General features: G+C 42.6%; 1 protein-coding gene across 1 annotated transcript; it reads right to left on the reverse strand.

The window, feature by feature from the left end:
* Nucleotides 1-202: 202 nt before the first annotated feature.
* Nucleotides 203-15,871, reverse strand: f8 (coagulation factor VIII, procoagulant component). Its single transcript, XM_061079131.1, has 27 exons — nt 15,696-15,871; nt 15,297-15,397; nt 14,733-14,855; nt 13,176-13,388; nt 12,257-12,439; nt 11,991-12,094; nt 10,956-11,076; nt 10,576-10,855; nt 10,311-10,476; nt 10,071-10,158; nt 9,133-9,350; nt 8,888-9,029; nt 8,571-8,780; nt 7,007-7,869; nt 6,780-6,922; nt 5,778-5,943; nt 5,292-5,531; nt 4,951-5,179; nt 4,664-4,846; nt 4,186-4,302; nt 3,652-3,723; nt 3,353-3,438; nt 3,077-3,232; nt 2,446-2,590; nt 2,210-2,358; nt 1,096-1,278; nt 203-671 (listed from the first exon to the last, which is right to left on the reverse strand). The coding sequence occupies exons 1-27, from the start codon at nt 15,869-15,871 to the stop codon at nt 516-518; spliced, it is 5,013 nt and encodes a 1,670-aa protein (XP_060935114.1). The 3' UTR covers nt 203-515.
* Nucleotides 15,872-16,484: the final 613 nt, after the last annotated feature.

Genomic DNA, 16,484 nt, shown 5'->3' on the forward strand with positions numbered 1-16,484 from the left:
AAAAAACACAGACACCAAGTGTGAAGCTGATAAGATGAAAAGATCACCAGATATGTGTCCCACAGACAGACAGAGAGACAGAGAGACAGACAGGCATTTTTGTAACTAGTAGGTAGATTCATTGTTTATACAAACTCTTATAAAGCATAAAAAATATAAAATGATATACAACCAGTCAAACTGTTTACATTTTTCTCTAATATTTACACAAGATTACATTCAAAATGTTTGATCTGGAGTTCGCAGAGCCCAAAAGTGTTTATCTTAAAACAAATATCTAAACTATCAACATATACATTTCATCTCACCTACAATGACAAAATGCCACTCCGACAATAAGGGGAAGATATAAACAGAGTTGTGGCTACGGCAGAAATAGCTTTTCCAATACAATATTTTGTATATAACTTAAGAAGTGCTCATAACAATAAAATCATCACTGAAACAGCATAAAAATACAAAAAACACACTGCTGCTTAAATGCCGCTGCAGGCTGGTTGGTGAGATATGTGGCTTCACAGCACCTTCTGCGTGTCACAGCCCAGGACCTCCAGACGCAGGGCGATGCCGTTGATCCAGCCGCGCGGGTGGACACGGAGGAAGCGGCCGAACAAGGGGGCATCGAACACTGTGACAGCCTCCTCGTCTGGATCATTGTTTCCTGGGAAGATCTGAGGGTGGACAGAGGAGGACAGAGAAACAGCAGATGAAGAATTGTAATAAACTAACACTGAAGTCCACAAGTTACAGATAAGCTACAAAAATAAATCTGTGTATAGACTTGTGTATTCAACTGTGAGTTCAGCAGATGTGGATTTGGAAGGCGTGATACTAAGAAGCAAATATTTGTTCTAAAGTTTTATTCGTTACAAGGTTTCTCTGTAACCACAACATAAAAACGTGGTTTTATAGTATCACGGACTCCCAGCTCCTGAACAGAGTGACTCATCCAGAGTAATGGAAACTGGGAGTCAGGCCTGTGTTAATGATACAATGAAGGAATAAGTGAAATGAGTAGAGAGAATGTTAGTCATTGCACTTTTATGGACTGTTTCTATGGCCGGCAGGAACCAGGATCATATTAGTTTGGTCTACCTGTTCTCTTTGGGAGCTGCCCTCTAACACACTGCTCCAGGATTGTCCGTCCTGGCTGATGGTGACCGAGAACTCCGTCACCATCATTTGGGTCAACAGTGAATGTGCTCCTTGGGTTATGACCCCTGTGATGCGTCTGACTTTCCCCAAGTCGACCTGCAGCCACTCATGGGGGTTGTCGTGCTGAGATGAAGTGAACAGAGGAAGCATCGTTAGATCTCAGTGGAGAAAATATTCATATTACAGAAAACAGATGAACCAGAGTCCAAGAAACCAAAACAGCTCAGGGGAAAACAGACTGTATTAAAGATGTTGAGAACAATTTTTTAATTGAATCCTGACTGTGGCTGCTGTAAAAGGATAATAAATGCTCCAAAACCCTTTAGAATAAGTTACTAATAAAAACTCTGTGTTAGGGACACTATTCAGATAATAGTTGACCCACAGTGTTTGGCGCCTGTCCAATAATCATAAGTGCTCCGTACTGCTTGACTTGTGACTTTGAATAACAGCTCAACAGCTTGACAGAGGGAAAAATCACACCTCTAATGCTCAGTGCTGCAAAGTGTGAACTCGATAAGCTCCAGACGGGAGAAGAGGAGGAACTGCAACGCAAAATAATATGAGGGTAAAGATACGGAGAACAACGGGAGGAGAAAAGGTCTCATGATCAACAATACTTTTTTTTAACAAAGAGTGAAGACTAACAGAAATAGTTTGTCTTTTGATACTTAGGCAAACAAAAGAAAAGAAGACAGTAAGCTATTTATTAATGAATTCTTTGACTTTGATTTTAAAGAGCACACCTCCGACTAAACTTTTCAGTGGCTTGTAGCTCAGATTCAATGGACAGATTACAAGTTCAGTTTTTATCAAGCAGCCACTATCTGGATAAATTATCAACCTGGAAGTGGCGACATCATGATCCTTGACTGATAGAATAACTTCTCTCATTGCTTTAACTGCAGAACAAGTCATGTTACACTCATTCAGTTAGAATGAATTCAGCTCAGCTGTTCAGAGCCAGTGTGAGATGAGCTGAAGTCATGGCACTTTGGGGAATATGCATGTACACTAGACATGTATTTGTGAATGTATGTGTGTGTCTGCTCACCATTGGCCTCCAGGCGTTGGCTCGGCCCTCCAGATGGAGCCGGGCAAGACTGGGGCTCCAGATACGCAGCAGAGACTTGTGAAATGAGGAGGCATTGAAGCTGCTGTCGGGAATCAGTTTCCTTTGGAGCCCGAGAGGCAGCGAGCAGCCTGATGACAAACACAGATGCACACTGATTTTTTTCACTGTAAAATTATCCCTTCTAAAAATGTATGTTACTGTTTGGTGAAACTCACTGTTGAGATCGCAGCCCAGCAGCTCCAGTCGGAGAGCAGGCTTTTGCACAAAATTTAACGGCAGAATCCGGACGTAGCGAGCCACAAACGGTGGAGAGAAGTGATGGCTTCTCACCCTGTAGCTGTCCAGGTTGCCGTAAAAGTTCTAAAACACAGACACAAACAATTTAACATTTAACACTGCTCAACCAACCATAGTCAGTCATATATGTGACCAGCAACATCTTTCAAAACCAACTTATAACTGCTTAACCAGACCTCTGTCTTTGGTTAAAATACAAAGGAGGTTAAATGTTAAATTCACCAATTACCAGTAAGTTGCTTACTAGTGCTGACTAATACACTTACAAAGGAAAAAATGATGACATGTATAGACTGGGGGGGTTATCTTCCTGAAATGATCATAGATTGTTAGTGTTGTTTCTAAAAATTGCTTCAATGTCTACGAATTGAAATCACGTCAGAAGTCACATGGTCTGTTTGTCTGATGTTCTGGGAACAACATGTTCTCTGACTGTTGTCTTCGAGACGCTGCAGTGCTGCTGAGAAACTCATTTCCTGAAGCATCAACCTTTTATTAGTGATAGAGATGAAGACTAATCCTGCTGTGATACCACAGCAGAGGACGTACGTTCTTCTGCCTGGTGCTATTTCCTTTGTAAGTGGTCCAAGTTTCCAGGTCCAGACTGTAGGAGACGGAGAAGATTGTGATGTAGTGGTCCCTCAGCCATGACCTGGCGCCCTGTGTCTGCACACCATGCAGCAGCATGGGCCTCCGGAGGTCCACCTGACAGCACACACATTACATTACACATCACATTATTGAATTCAGGGCTAGCATTGGTCATGAAGGCACCACAGACTGGCAGATAAACAATGTTACAGTGAGACAGACTGTGTGTCTAACCTGTATCCATGACATCTTGTTTCTGCCCATCCAGGCATTGATGGAACCTGACTGATCCAGCCTGGCCAGCCTGGGCTCCCAGCCATCTGGACAAATGTATGTAAACATGTTTATAATCACATTTAATGGGACCAATATCCAGGGTTTAATATTTCATAAAGCTGCTTCGGGTGTTTTCATTTTCAGTGCACTGGTAAGCATGTCCTCTCTCTGTAAGTATCTACAAGAATTGAAGGACGTCTTGGTTTGTTTGTCTTTGTTAAATGAAAATTAGAACGAAAATATATTAACAGACTTACCTATGTGATCTGATGCTGTAATCTGGGAATCTTCAATTCTGCCTGATTTCATCCCCAGAGGTATAACACAGCCTGCATGTCAGTAAAAGAAAACCCCAGTTGTCAACTTTCCAAGTTTTCATTAATATTACTTATCCAAATTTCCCAGTTTCAGTGTACTTGCTAAATCTATACAGTGCAGACAAACACATTGTCTGTTTTGGGGCTTTTCTTGAAATGATGAAACGAGCTTCAATGTAAGTTTACCCAAGATATTTGGCCTGAAATTGTGTAAAATCATCATTAAAGAGCCCTGTACACACAGCAAGTAGTCTAGTTTGTATTGTAATTGGTTCCAAATATCTGTAGCTCTCTCCGAAGCTACATGAAGCTGTTGGACTAATTGCAATAGTAACAAGGAGAACATTTCTGGATCCACTAACACAGCTAGAAACAGTTACAATCACACTTAATCCATCATAATAGACTAATCTAATACATTCTAACTCCAATTACCTTATGAACAATATATACATATGTGACACATGCACCTACGTGGATTATACACCAGAAGTTTCGCCCTCATGCCAGCCAGCTGATAGTCTCCTATGGTGCACTCCACCAGCCACGTGCCGACTGTAGGGGGCCTCATCTCCACCGTGCCAAACACTCCTGGACGGTGAGGAAGAAATAGGTGACGGAGAACAGAAAAAATGAATAAATTACATGCTACAGTGTATAATGAATTGATCAAAAAATAGCTTTTTTATATAACATAACCATGGAAAAACAAACTAGAATAAGGTAAAATCTATGATTCCCTTTGCTCAGAAAATTCTCCAAAAGGATTCAGAATATTTGAATATAGAATAATATGTTAAATTTTCAAATATACAATAGATTCTGTGGAATGAAACTACTGCTGAGGTTGATACTGACAATGAAACTCAAAATGCAGACAAAGACAACACAGGATGGAGGGTTCAAGTATACATTTAATAACCTATACATATCAAAGTGTACGTGTATTTACCAGGGAAGAGGTTGAAGACACCCATGCGATGTTCCTGTTCAGTGTGAAGGGTGAAAGGTAAACCATGGAAGTGCACGGCGTGGTACTCCCCATCACTTCCCACATTCAACAGGTGCCACCTTGCTCTCTGGTGCTGGGCGACCACCAGACCAGGAAGTGTCTCAGCCACGTAACCGTTTATAGCTACAGTGAAAATAAATCATTGGCATTATCGAAAAAAAGGCTGAAAACAAGTTGGTGGGCCAGTTAAGACACAACACCAACAATCAACCTTATTGTCTCATTACCTGCAAACTTGTTGCTGATGTGGTACCAGGGGTCGTCTGTGTTGACCCAACAGGGGGGGGCACAGTGCTGCTGCAGATTCTCCTCCAGGTACCAGCTTTTAGTTTCGTCAAAGGTGTGGAAGAGCAGGGAGAACTCTTGGATGTCTGGCTGTGTTTGCTGACCAGTGAGGAGGGTGCCAGACTTACAGATCACCAGCGGACCGATCAGACCTGAGTGAAGGTCCTTCTCCTGGACATGGAAGGAAATATGTTCAATATAAACATTTGAATACAGCAGGTACAAATTCTGTGCTGCATGTCCATGACAGATTTGAAGGCTGCAGGTGTAGACTCATACAGACCTTGTCCACGGTGGAGTAGTAAGCTCCTGTCTTGCAGTCAAACTCAGTGTTGGTGGGTCCTTGTTTGTTGGTTACTCTCCAGTTGTAGGCCCGTGACTCACCGGGGGCCACAGGCTCTCCTGGGACCCCAGGTGGAGCAGGGGAGGCATGGGTTTGTGCTATGCTGGCCCCCTGGCTACGGTCATACACTCCCTGGAGGTGGAAGGAGTAAGGCCTGGATGCCTTGTTTTTAAAGATCACCTGGATAAAATAAAGAGGGAAATTATGTCAAACACTCATCTAAAGAGAGGTTTTGTTTTCCAAAATGCAGAGGCACAAACTTTAACTGAAGCTAAATCATTGAAACTAGCTTTATTTCATAATTCAATTGTTTGATGAAACGTATTTCTCACGTTTAATGACAGTTTGTAAAAGAGGACGTAGCGACAGAAAACCTTTATCTATTTGTTCTTCATCTCATTTTACTTGGGCTACAGCATCACTCACAGTGACAAGATCATTGATCTCAGCTCGGATGAAAGGTCCAATGATTCCCAAGTGTTGTTGAAGCTCTCCTCTGTTAATGGGACGGAGGAAGTCTTTATCCTTGTAGCCTCGAAACACCACCTTCTTATACTCGGGCAGGAACTTCCTCATCCCTCGACGCATCTCTCTAAAGGGAGAGTCAATACTAATGCTTAAACACCGATATATTACCTCTTTGACAGATTTTACCTTTTAGTTTTAAATAATTCAACTTTCATCCATCTACGCTACACTGCTTATGTGTCCTATCATTTAGCTAAAACAAAAGCTTTTTCCATGCGCTTCCAGTTAAGATAAGCTGATGTTGTGGATAGCTTCGAGCTGGTGGAGATTCACTTTCAAACTGTATTTAGTGAACAGACATGAGAGTTTTGTTGACCTTCTAATCTAACTCTAACAATTAAGTGTGCACAGATGTCCAGGCTGTATGTGAGAACTTAAATGCCTGCGTCAGTCGCTCAGAATATTCAGCAGAAATATCCTGCTCTGTTGTTTATATGTTTAAAGGCAAACTTGATATTAATGAAGCTCAGTGTAAATTCAGTCAGGAAATTTTTACCAGCTTATTGATCAGCGGATTGTGGGCGTTTCTATGGGGCCAATCAGATTCTGCCACAGTCTCTTCGAGCCAATCATGCGGCTGCTGTCTTAAATCCCTTCTCCTCTCTTCCTCAGTGAGCCGTCACTCATGTCGCTTAAGTAATCCACCTCCACCCCAATCTCCTCCAGTCTTTAGCAGAACCATCATCACCTTATCTAGATCCTCAACCACCACCAGTGTCTAGACCCCGGTGGGGAATTCCTGTCCTACGCTCTACTTCACCCCCTCCTAATCCTGATGACATCACACAGGGGTCTAAAACGGCAAAGGACTTGTAACATTCACATCACTTTCTGTGCGCATGTCAATAAATGTTGTTAAAATGTTGAATCAAAGTCTCTCCTGCTTGACTTGATATTTACCTGGGTTTGATGAGCTGATTTGGTTTTCTGATGCCGTAGTCCCAACTGATCTCCTCTGCAGCAATGTAGTAAGTACGATATCTGGTCCCTCCAGAGCGCGGGTCCACGTGATCTGAGGCAAAGATATCGGATGTGCTGTTCGCCTACAAAAAATATTGACATTGTTACAGGTGAGGTGGGAGACTTTGGACTTAATAAATGTACAAGACACATGTAGAAAATAGTACCTGATGGTCGTAGTCATCATATTCTAGAGACAGATCTATCTGTGTTTCGTTGTTGTCAGCCGTGTAGTTGTATTCCAGGAGTGGCAGATCCACTTTTAATTGCTCAGGCTCAGCCTGGATGTAGTTTTTCCAAACAAAGTTTTTATCCATTTCCTCTGAGGTGCTCGGCTCCAGAGCTGCAACCTTCTTTGTCAGCAGTGGGGTGCTCTTCAGTGAGATCTCATTACTCTCTTCAAGCTCTTCCTTTGGCCCAATCTCCTCACTTGGCATGTCACTCCTTCCCTGAGACGTTACCTCTGCAACAGTGTCCGTGATGTTTCCCACAATCCCTCCATCGATCTCCAGGTCAGCTCCTCCATCCTCTGAGGCTCCAGAGCTGACGTCTCCATCTGTCCAGTTTCCTTCGGCCTGTCTTCTCTGTCGGCCACCTCCTGTTTTTCCAGTTCCAGTCTGATTAGTAACAGTCCACTCCTCATCTCTCTCTAGTTCCTCCAAGATGTCCAGTGGGATTCCTCCCTCTGACACCTTGTCTGTTTTTTGTCCTCGTGCTGATGTTACTGAGACTCTCTTCAGATGACATATTGCCTGTTCCTTGGTGTGGGTTACATTTTGTCCTGTAGAGTTTCCTGACTGAGTGCTGTTATCATCGAGGGGTTTCTTGCACACCTTCACCAAAACAGTGTGATTTTCAGGTCTACTGCCTCTTGGCAGCAGACTGAACTGATCAATATAGTCAGAGATATCTTCTGCATCTTCATCGTGATCAACGTGGAGGCCTCCACTGTTGCAAGGGAGAACGCTGTAACTGATGCTCATCCCCCGGCTCTTCAGGCTGCCATCAAAAGCGCTGATCTCCCACTCACCTGAGAGAAGAGACAGGAAAAGGTTAATATGAATTGAGTACAGACCCACAGAGGTTAAGAAACCTCTCACTTGCCAGTAAGTACTGAAGAAGGCTGTTGGATGATCGGTTAAACATCTTCAAGAAACACAAGCAAGTCTAGTTGCCCACGTAGACCTGTACAACTCCTGAAGATCAAAATCTGTAGTTTTCATGTGAGCCAATCATGGCCATTTCTTAGTAGAAAGACCAGTAGCATATACACCTTGATATTTGTCAACCAATACAGTATATGATGTCAAAGCTGGGAAGAGGCGGTCATTCTCAATGCTCGAAAAATATGAATCGCAAAGATGATTCATCACATTTGTCTTTGGATCACAGAAGAGGAACTTTCTTGCAACGGTACCATATTTGTTGGTTTTTGAGGAATAGGATTCTTTCATCATGCTACCGCCGGGGAATTCAAAGAATGCACAATGTTATGTAATTTTGTGGATGACCACCAATCGTACAGATCATTGGAATAGTGTGATTCTATTGGCAAGAATGTCTATCATCAGTTTGCACATGGACATGTTCAAAATGCTGATCCGCTCATAAAAACATTGCTCGGTGTCATTACTTATGGGCAAAATTGGTACCTTTTATTTCTCAACGGCTGTTATTAGCACAGATTTGGTCACTCAGACTGGTTGGATTTCTACATGTTCAAAACCTCACCTATTAGCTCAGTCTCCATGGGAACGGTCATGCCAGTCATGGGGAACAGTGTGAGGACAGACTGGTAGAGGCCTTGGTACTGAAACAGGTTTCCCGTGAAGTAAACGGACAGGAAGTCGCTCTGGGTGCCCACACTGGCCACGTGCCAGAAGGTGACATCAGTCTGACACATCACAAACTGACGCCCACTGAACATGATGCCATTCACACCTGGAAGAGCAGGGACAACACATGTAATTCTGACTCTGTGTGTTTAAAACAGATATTTATTCCACTGAAACTTCTTAAGAAGAAAAAAACATACAACGTGAACTCACTGTAAATGACGTTGGAGTCGTAGACTTGTGGGTCGGTGTTGTTCAAGTTCTGTTTGGACTTCTCCATGTTTTCATCAAAGTACCAACTTCTGTTCTCATCAAACACAGCAAATATCAAGCTCCACTCTTTATCTGGGCCCAACTGTGTGTAACAACAGATCCAGTAGAAGAGACACAAGATATTAAGTCACATTTTGACAGGATGTTGTTCAAATAATTTTTCATTATTTGCCGATTCTTCTCACCAGGCGTCCTCTGGCGTCGATAGCGTCATACTTGCATATGAGCAGGGTTCCCACCAGCCCCGATACCAAGTCCCTCTCCGGTGAGACGGTGCTCTGATACAGTTGGGTCAGACACTGGGGGTCCCCCCCCAAAGGCCCGTCATCTGTTGTTAGCCTCCAAATGTAGCCAAACGTTCCGTTGGGGGGGACACCCATAGAGCGCAGGTCATTCTCTGCATCTGTTCCATAGGAGGAAATTAGATCTCATTGTGATGTTGGGGGTTTTGAGGTGATGCAGCAGAAACAGAGAACACTAAAGACAATGCGATAAACCTAATGTGATAATAAGACTATATAGCGCTAAAGTTTTAGTGGCAGGATTACAAGCTTTAATAGCACTATCATCAGAGATCATTACATAATAGTAACGCAATATTTCTAAAGTTGTAACTTTTAAACAAAGGGTTAGGGGTTAGGGTTAGGTTATATCTAATCATTATAGATATTTTATTAGCTTTTCTTTCCTTGGATATTTAAATTCAGCAGTATATGACTGATATCATAAAATTCTAATGTCATGATGTGCACAGTTGTAATGTGGTTATAGATTTATAAAACTAACATTCAAATCATTAATCATATTTCGATGTTTTAAGTTTTTTGCTATCAGAAATTAGATAATTTCAGAGGAAATTAAGGTTTTTCTGATGGCGAGGTGTGGTCTCAGTAATCCCTACAGTTCAATATGGCTGTGGTTCTCAAGAGAAGCCACACCCACTGTTTAAGCGGTCCAATCAAACCTTGGAACCATTTGAGAACCCCTCTTGAAATTATATCTCTCCATATATTAATTATACTCAGCATTAACTGAGCTGAGGATGTTCAAGATATCTTTTAAACCAGTCAAATTAGAGATAAGTTAGGATCGCCTGTTGCTTCATGTCTGAGTTTAGTCTCACCGTTGGTGGTTCTCTGCAGTGGAAAGATCTGGGTGAGGCCATTGGGGTAGATATTGTAGGAGCGACTGGCCAGGTTTCTGAAGATGATCTGGAGACACAATTGAAACCAAATATCAGATCAAGACAAAGTCATACAACGAACTTTCAAGTTTGTTTTCTTGTACGATCAGCTTTTCTTTTGTTTTGCCTCATATTCTCCATTCACATAATCCCCATGTTTTCCTGAACGGACTCACTCACATGGAACTGGTCGTTGACTTTTCCTTTCAGAAGTGGACCTAGTAGATTCTTGTCAGGGTTTTTCCTCTGAGTGAAAGATGCGTCTGTGTATTCTACATACACCACCTTCTTGTACTTGTAACCCAGGTGATGAGGAGGCCCAGGCAAATATCCAGACTGCAACTCACTGATGAGACCAAGAAAGGAGATAAAAAAACTTCCCTCACAAACAATTCAAATCAGCTCAGCGACTCACTCCCTGTTCCTCCTCCTCCATTGTTCTGACCTGTCTGTGGGTTGGAGGTGAGGAGCGTAGTCCCAGGTGACCTCCTCAGCTGCGATGTAATGCCTCCAGGTAACTGACACCTGTCCTCCGCTGGATCTCCCTACCGCTTGTGGCCTCTTGGGCTGAAAGCTGAAGGTGTTGAACATATTTCCGTAATCATAGTCGCTGTAGTCTTTGCCGCTGTCCCCGTTCTCCTTGTGTTTGACGTTACGGCGGTCAGGCCCCGGCAGAGTGGCGGGCTCGGGGCATTTCTCCACCGTGAACAAGGCGTTCATACCATCTGGAGGAGAGCAGCAGTGCACCGGGACAACTGCAGGTTATGACTCAGATCGAAGAGATAAAACACATTTTTTGTCAGAGTAACAGATGTTTGTTGTTACCGTGGCGATGAGCATGTATCTGGCAGCTGATAAGGAAGCGGCCTATTGTAGAAGGTTTCATTTGGGCTGTGATGAAGGTCATGGGAGTCACCTCCATCATCACTTTACGATGAGTCAGCACCTGGAGAATCGAAGCAGAAACACTTAAATCAGAGGCACTAGTCCACACAGTTTGTTAAAAAACATGAAAAACATAAATTATGAATTGGATTCTGAAATTAAAAATGCATAAATGTCTATTTTTCAAACAAGAATTAAAAAATTAACAATTAAACTGTCTGTTATACTGCAGACTTTAGACTGCATATTATATTAGAGACGCCTACTATTCCACTGCAACAACATTTCTGAAGTCAGGGTCACATTCAACACAGTGCTTGATGCTTTTGGTAAGTCTGTTTTTAAGCTATTTGAGCACTTCTTACTTTACTCAGTGTGGCCAGTGTGGGCACCCAGAGCAACTTCCTGTCCGTTTACTTCACAGGAAACCTGTTTCAGTACCAAGGCCTCTACCAGTCTGTCCCTGACCCTGTTCCCCATGACTGGCATGACCATTCCCATGGAGACTGAGCTAATAGGTGAGGTTTTGAACATGTAGAAATCCAACCAGTCTGAGTGACCCAATCTGAGCTAATCACAATTGTTGAGAAATTAGTGTAACCATTTTTGCCCATTAGTAATGACACCGAGCAATTGCTTAATTTTCTATTTGGACTTTAAAATAAACATAAAAGAATAAACATTTAAAAGAGTAATAGAAGTTATTTATGCAGACATCCGTTTGTGCAAAAGAAGAGGTGTTGCTTCTCGCCTTGAAAAGTGAACATGTACCTCTGCCATGGAGGTTATGTCCACTTAGGGTTAGGGTTGTTTTTGTTTGTTTATCTGTGAATTACATTTGAGTGCCGATCCAAACCAAGGGGTACAATTCTAGTTAAGTTTTTTTATTAAATACAGGATTTTTAAAAAATCTGCTCCAATGACTTCTGAGCAGCTGTTATCTGTGACTGACTTTTATGCGACGACTTGAATTACCTGCAGCGAGTGATGCTGAAACTGAATGGAGTGGATTTCTGGTGCTGTGCCCACTCCGATCATATGCCAAAACACATGACTACGGCCCTGACACATTGTCAGACCTACACAGACACACACACACACACACAGAGAGGGAAAGAAAATGAGGCCAAGTTCCAGTGCAGACCACATTCAACACAGCCACTGATACACCCAGCACGGTGTTAGCAACACTTAACATTACAACACGACTTCATGGAACAAACTCCAGTCTGGTGCATTACCAGGTAACGTGGAGTTGACATATCCATTGATGGTGTGGTATTCCTTCCTGCCGTAGCTCCTCTTGAATTTCTCTCTGCTGATCCTCTCTCCTACCTCTCCATACCAGCTCTTTGTTTCATCGAACACAGCAAACAGCAGGACGAACGCTGGATTTCTCCTCTGGCCTTTGTCTGTGAAGGCACCTGAGGACAGATACACACACGATGCAAGCATAAAACATAATGGTGAATGGACTGTGTTTGCATATATTGTCCAATCTTATCAACCTCTCAAAACGCTTCACGATCCAAGTTGCATTCACCAATTCCTGCACAACATTCATACATGGTTCGGTTGTCAGCTGTCAGAGGCAGTTTTAAGTTCTTGACAAAGGACTCTTCTTAATGTACACTGGAGGTGTCAGGGATCAGACCACCAACCCTTTGGTTAGTGGACAACCCTCTTTACCCCCTGAGCCATACATAATGGCAAAAGAGCAAGATGCCAGAGACTCAGAATGAAAAAGAACACAAAGGCTAATTTAGCCAAATGGCACTTCAGTGGGAAATTGTGTCTGTTTGAAGGGGAACTGATTTATTTAATGTTGCACCTTCATAACCTTCAACATGTGAATTTCCCCGATGTGTGGATAAAAAAAATTCTATCTAATCTAATAAAGCTGAAGGACGCACAAGAGACCGGTTTAGAAAAGAAGATGAGCAGCAGAGGCCAGGATGAGTCTTGTAGTTCAACCTCTTAAAAAAACACTGGATCCTACATTTCAACAACTCAATAACATCTGATGACAGACTAGTAAATGTCTGTGTTCTTCAAATTACGCCAACTCCCCCAGTAATGCAGGCTTTAAAATGTGTAGTTATCAATCTGAAATCTTTATTTTCATCACAAGTTGTTGGAAAGCTCAACAAAAATACTGACTTGGTTTGCAGATGAGGAGGGCACCGATGAGTCCCGAGTTGACGTCTCGCACTGCGTCCACTTGGGATGAGTAGGAGTAAGTGAGGCATTCGGGGTCGCTGCTGGTGGGTCCGTCTTTGGGGCTGATGTCCCACACATACTCATAGTATCCTCCTGGAGAGACGGCGTCATCCTCCTTCTCCTGACCCGCTGTGGAGTCATCATACCCGGCTCCTGGAGAGAGGAGACACAATGTGACTCATCTGTATTCATTCAGAGGTAGAAGAGAAAAATATTGTCCCTGGAGGAGGATATTTTTGTGTAATCCTCTTTGAGGTAAAGGAGCATGATCATTTAAGTCTAAAGAGACACTACAACAAAGGCCATAAAGTATGCAAACTAGTAGAGCTCTAAGTCCCAAATGTATCCTTTCAAGCTGCACCAAATTTCCCACACTCATTAGATACAGTTTTTTTTTCATTAAAGTCTGTGAATCATTCTCTGAGAGGCTCTGAGATCCGCCCTGATCCAGATCGGCACCAAAATTGAATGGGTTTTCCCCTGACCCATATCACATCCTCACATCCACCAAGTTCGGTGATCCGAGGTGATCCATCAAGTTGTTTGGGTGTAATCCAACCCATGAATGAAAACCCAACAAACGCACAGGTGAAATCATAAAGTAAAAAGTATATAATAAATTCAATCAATATATCACGATTGTGTTCTCAAGCGTGTTAATTTCATTTGTTTAAAATTGCAATTCAAGCTATACCCTCTCTTCCTCTTTGATCCGATTGAAATTAGATTCATGAAGCTTTATTCCTGGACGTGATGGGAGCAGCTTTTCAGATTATAACAAACTCTGTTATAGGAATCTAACCGGTGACAGGAAGACATGAGCTGCTTTACAGGAACTGACTGACTCTTCATCTACAGCAGAATTAGGACAAACGCCAGCGCCTGCTGTGAGGGGGATTAACCAATAAAAGCTTCTCCCATCAGGGATATTCAATCATTACCTAGTTGGTGGTCAGGAAGCATGTAATGGAAGAGTGTAAAATTTTGACTGATAATCTCATTGGACTTCTGTGAGTGTGGGTTCTGTGCCGATTTTTTTTTCTGCTGTAAAAACAGTTTGGCCGTAACTTGCTGCACACACGAGATAATGATAACCGTTGACCGCTGCAGCTTCTCAGGAATCAGAATTAAAGAAACTGTCACCATAATGTTAGTTTCTTGCAGGAATTAGATCGAAGGTGCATGAACAACCTTGACTTTTTCAATGAACAGATTCTTTTTTCCCTTTTCTCAATAAACGTATTCTTCATTCACTTTTGGTCTGGCTAACATTCACATGTTCACTGGAACTTTGCGTTTACAGGGTTTCTTTGGTTTTTCCATTGTCCTGCTGTAGGGAGTTCATATAAGAAAAAAACTAATATGAGTCAAAAGGTTGAGTCAGATTGTTGCTCACTATTTGACCAAGAAGAGCAGAATGCTTCTGACTAATGTACAGTGTGTGATCTCACACAGTTAAAATGCTCATGAGACAAGAGTGACCAGTTCTCCCAGTACCTTCACCCTGTTTCCAGTAGGTGATCCCCAGAGGGCTGACACTGTACGGCTGAGAGGCCAGGTTTTTGAAGTGAACCACCACCCTGTCGCCGGCCTGGGCCACGATCACAGGGCCTTGAATACCTGCAACCAACAGACACAACTTACTTTAAGAATTCACAATAAGAAGAACGAGGAGAAGAAGAGCAAGAAGAAGAGGAAACATAATCTGAATCACAATACACACTATCAACGTTTTCTTAGTGCTGGACGATATGGAAACTTATATCAAGATAAACATGCTCATATCAGTTGATAGCGATAATTATCACAATGAATGTCACAATATTATTACTTCTAAGTTACAAGACTGATTTTCGATCCAACGTGGAGGTTGTGATAAATAACAGCAAAACAAATCTGAGGCAAACAGTATATGTTGCACCTCCTCAGGCTTCGTGTGTTCAGAAATACTGGGTTAACTGTTTACTGGCCATTGACAGACGATCATCTATATCATCTACATGTGATAATGACACAGAGTGAGGACAGAAGAAGTGTGGCCCATGTGTGAAGGAGACCTACCTGTCCACGCGGCTCGGGGTTTGGGGACAGTGTATTTGCCGTTTGTGTACTCCCTGTAAACTGCCTTGATGTATTTCTGAGGAATGTCTCCGGATTTGCCTCTGAAAAATAAAAAAACACAGTGAAAACAACTCCAAAGTAATAACGATAATAATAACAAAGTCATTATAATAATAAAAATAATTATAATTAATATTATTATTATTATAAATAATTGTCATTAATTTCAGATGACAACATTTAAACTGTTTTCCCAGAGAAACTTAGTTTTTTAACTAAAGCACTGGATTTACTAGATTTACACTTAATTGAACTGTTTTGTCAACTTTTAACTCTGAGTTGTAGAATGACACCATCAACGCAGACAGGACGGGCTAACTGCAAGGGAAAAGTGCTCACCTCTCGGAGTCTCCATCCTCCATGTAGATATAATCCCATCCGATCTCCACAGCAGCGATGAAATAGTCCCTCACTGCGGAGGGGCCCTGTGGCGGAGGCTGCGGTGGCTGCGGAGCTTCCCCGGTGGAGGCGCAGATGAGCGGCAGCAGCAGCAGCAGCAAGAGAGTCCCGGTCATCGCGGAGTGATCGGCGGTCAGCTTCACGAGCAGGAGCCCGGGTGTGGAGGTCCTCCTGCGGCGGGGCAGGCTTTAAAGGGCCGGTGGAGAGGGAGGGGAGCAGGGAAACTGGAGGCGTGTGTGTTGAGATTAGATGACCCGGGAGGAGACAGGGCATCTCACCAGAGATCCAGAATCATGAGCTAATAAAACAAGGATGATTTCATATGGAACTATTGGCTCCATAGATGTGACTTAATCCTGTTTGGATAGTTGGAAGTCATTCATGAAAATAACACGTGGGGCTGCTGGTTGGGAAAATAAACTCTGGTGTGATCCTGTTCCCATGAGTCACTGGGCATCTGAACAAAAATCGGTTATATAACGCCTTCAGAAAATATTAAACTTCATACGTGATAGAATATTTGAAAGTGGGAAAGTTTATTGAATGATTGCTATGTGCTATGCAGTTATAGAGCTGCTCTTATTAAAGGGATAGTTCACCCAAAAATGAAGGTTCACTCAATATTTACTCACCATTATGCCAATGTCGGGGCTTACGGACACTTGGATGACACCACAAGAACAGTTTGGAGGCATTTGATCTTTCTTCCTTATGTTACTTTTACGTTTG

Source organism: Limanda limanda, chromosome 10 (genome assembly GCF_963576545.1).
Source record: "Limanda limanda chromosome 10, fLimLim1.1, whole genome shotgun sequence".
In the NCBI taxonomy this organism is placed as follows: domain Eukaryota; kingdom Metazoa; phylum Chordata; class Actinopteri; order Pleuronectiformes; family Pleuronectidae; genus Limanda; species Limanda limanda.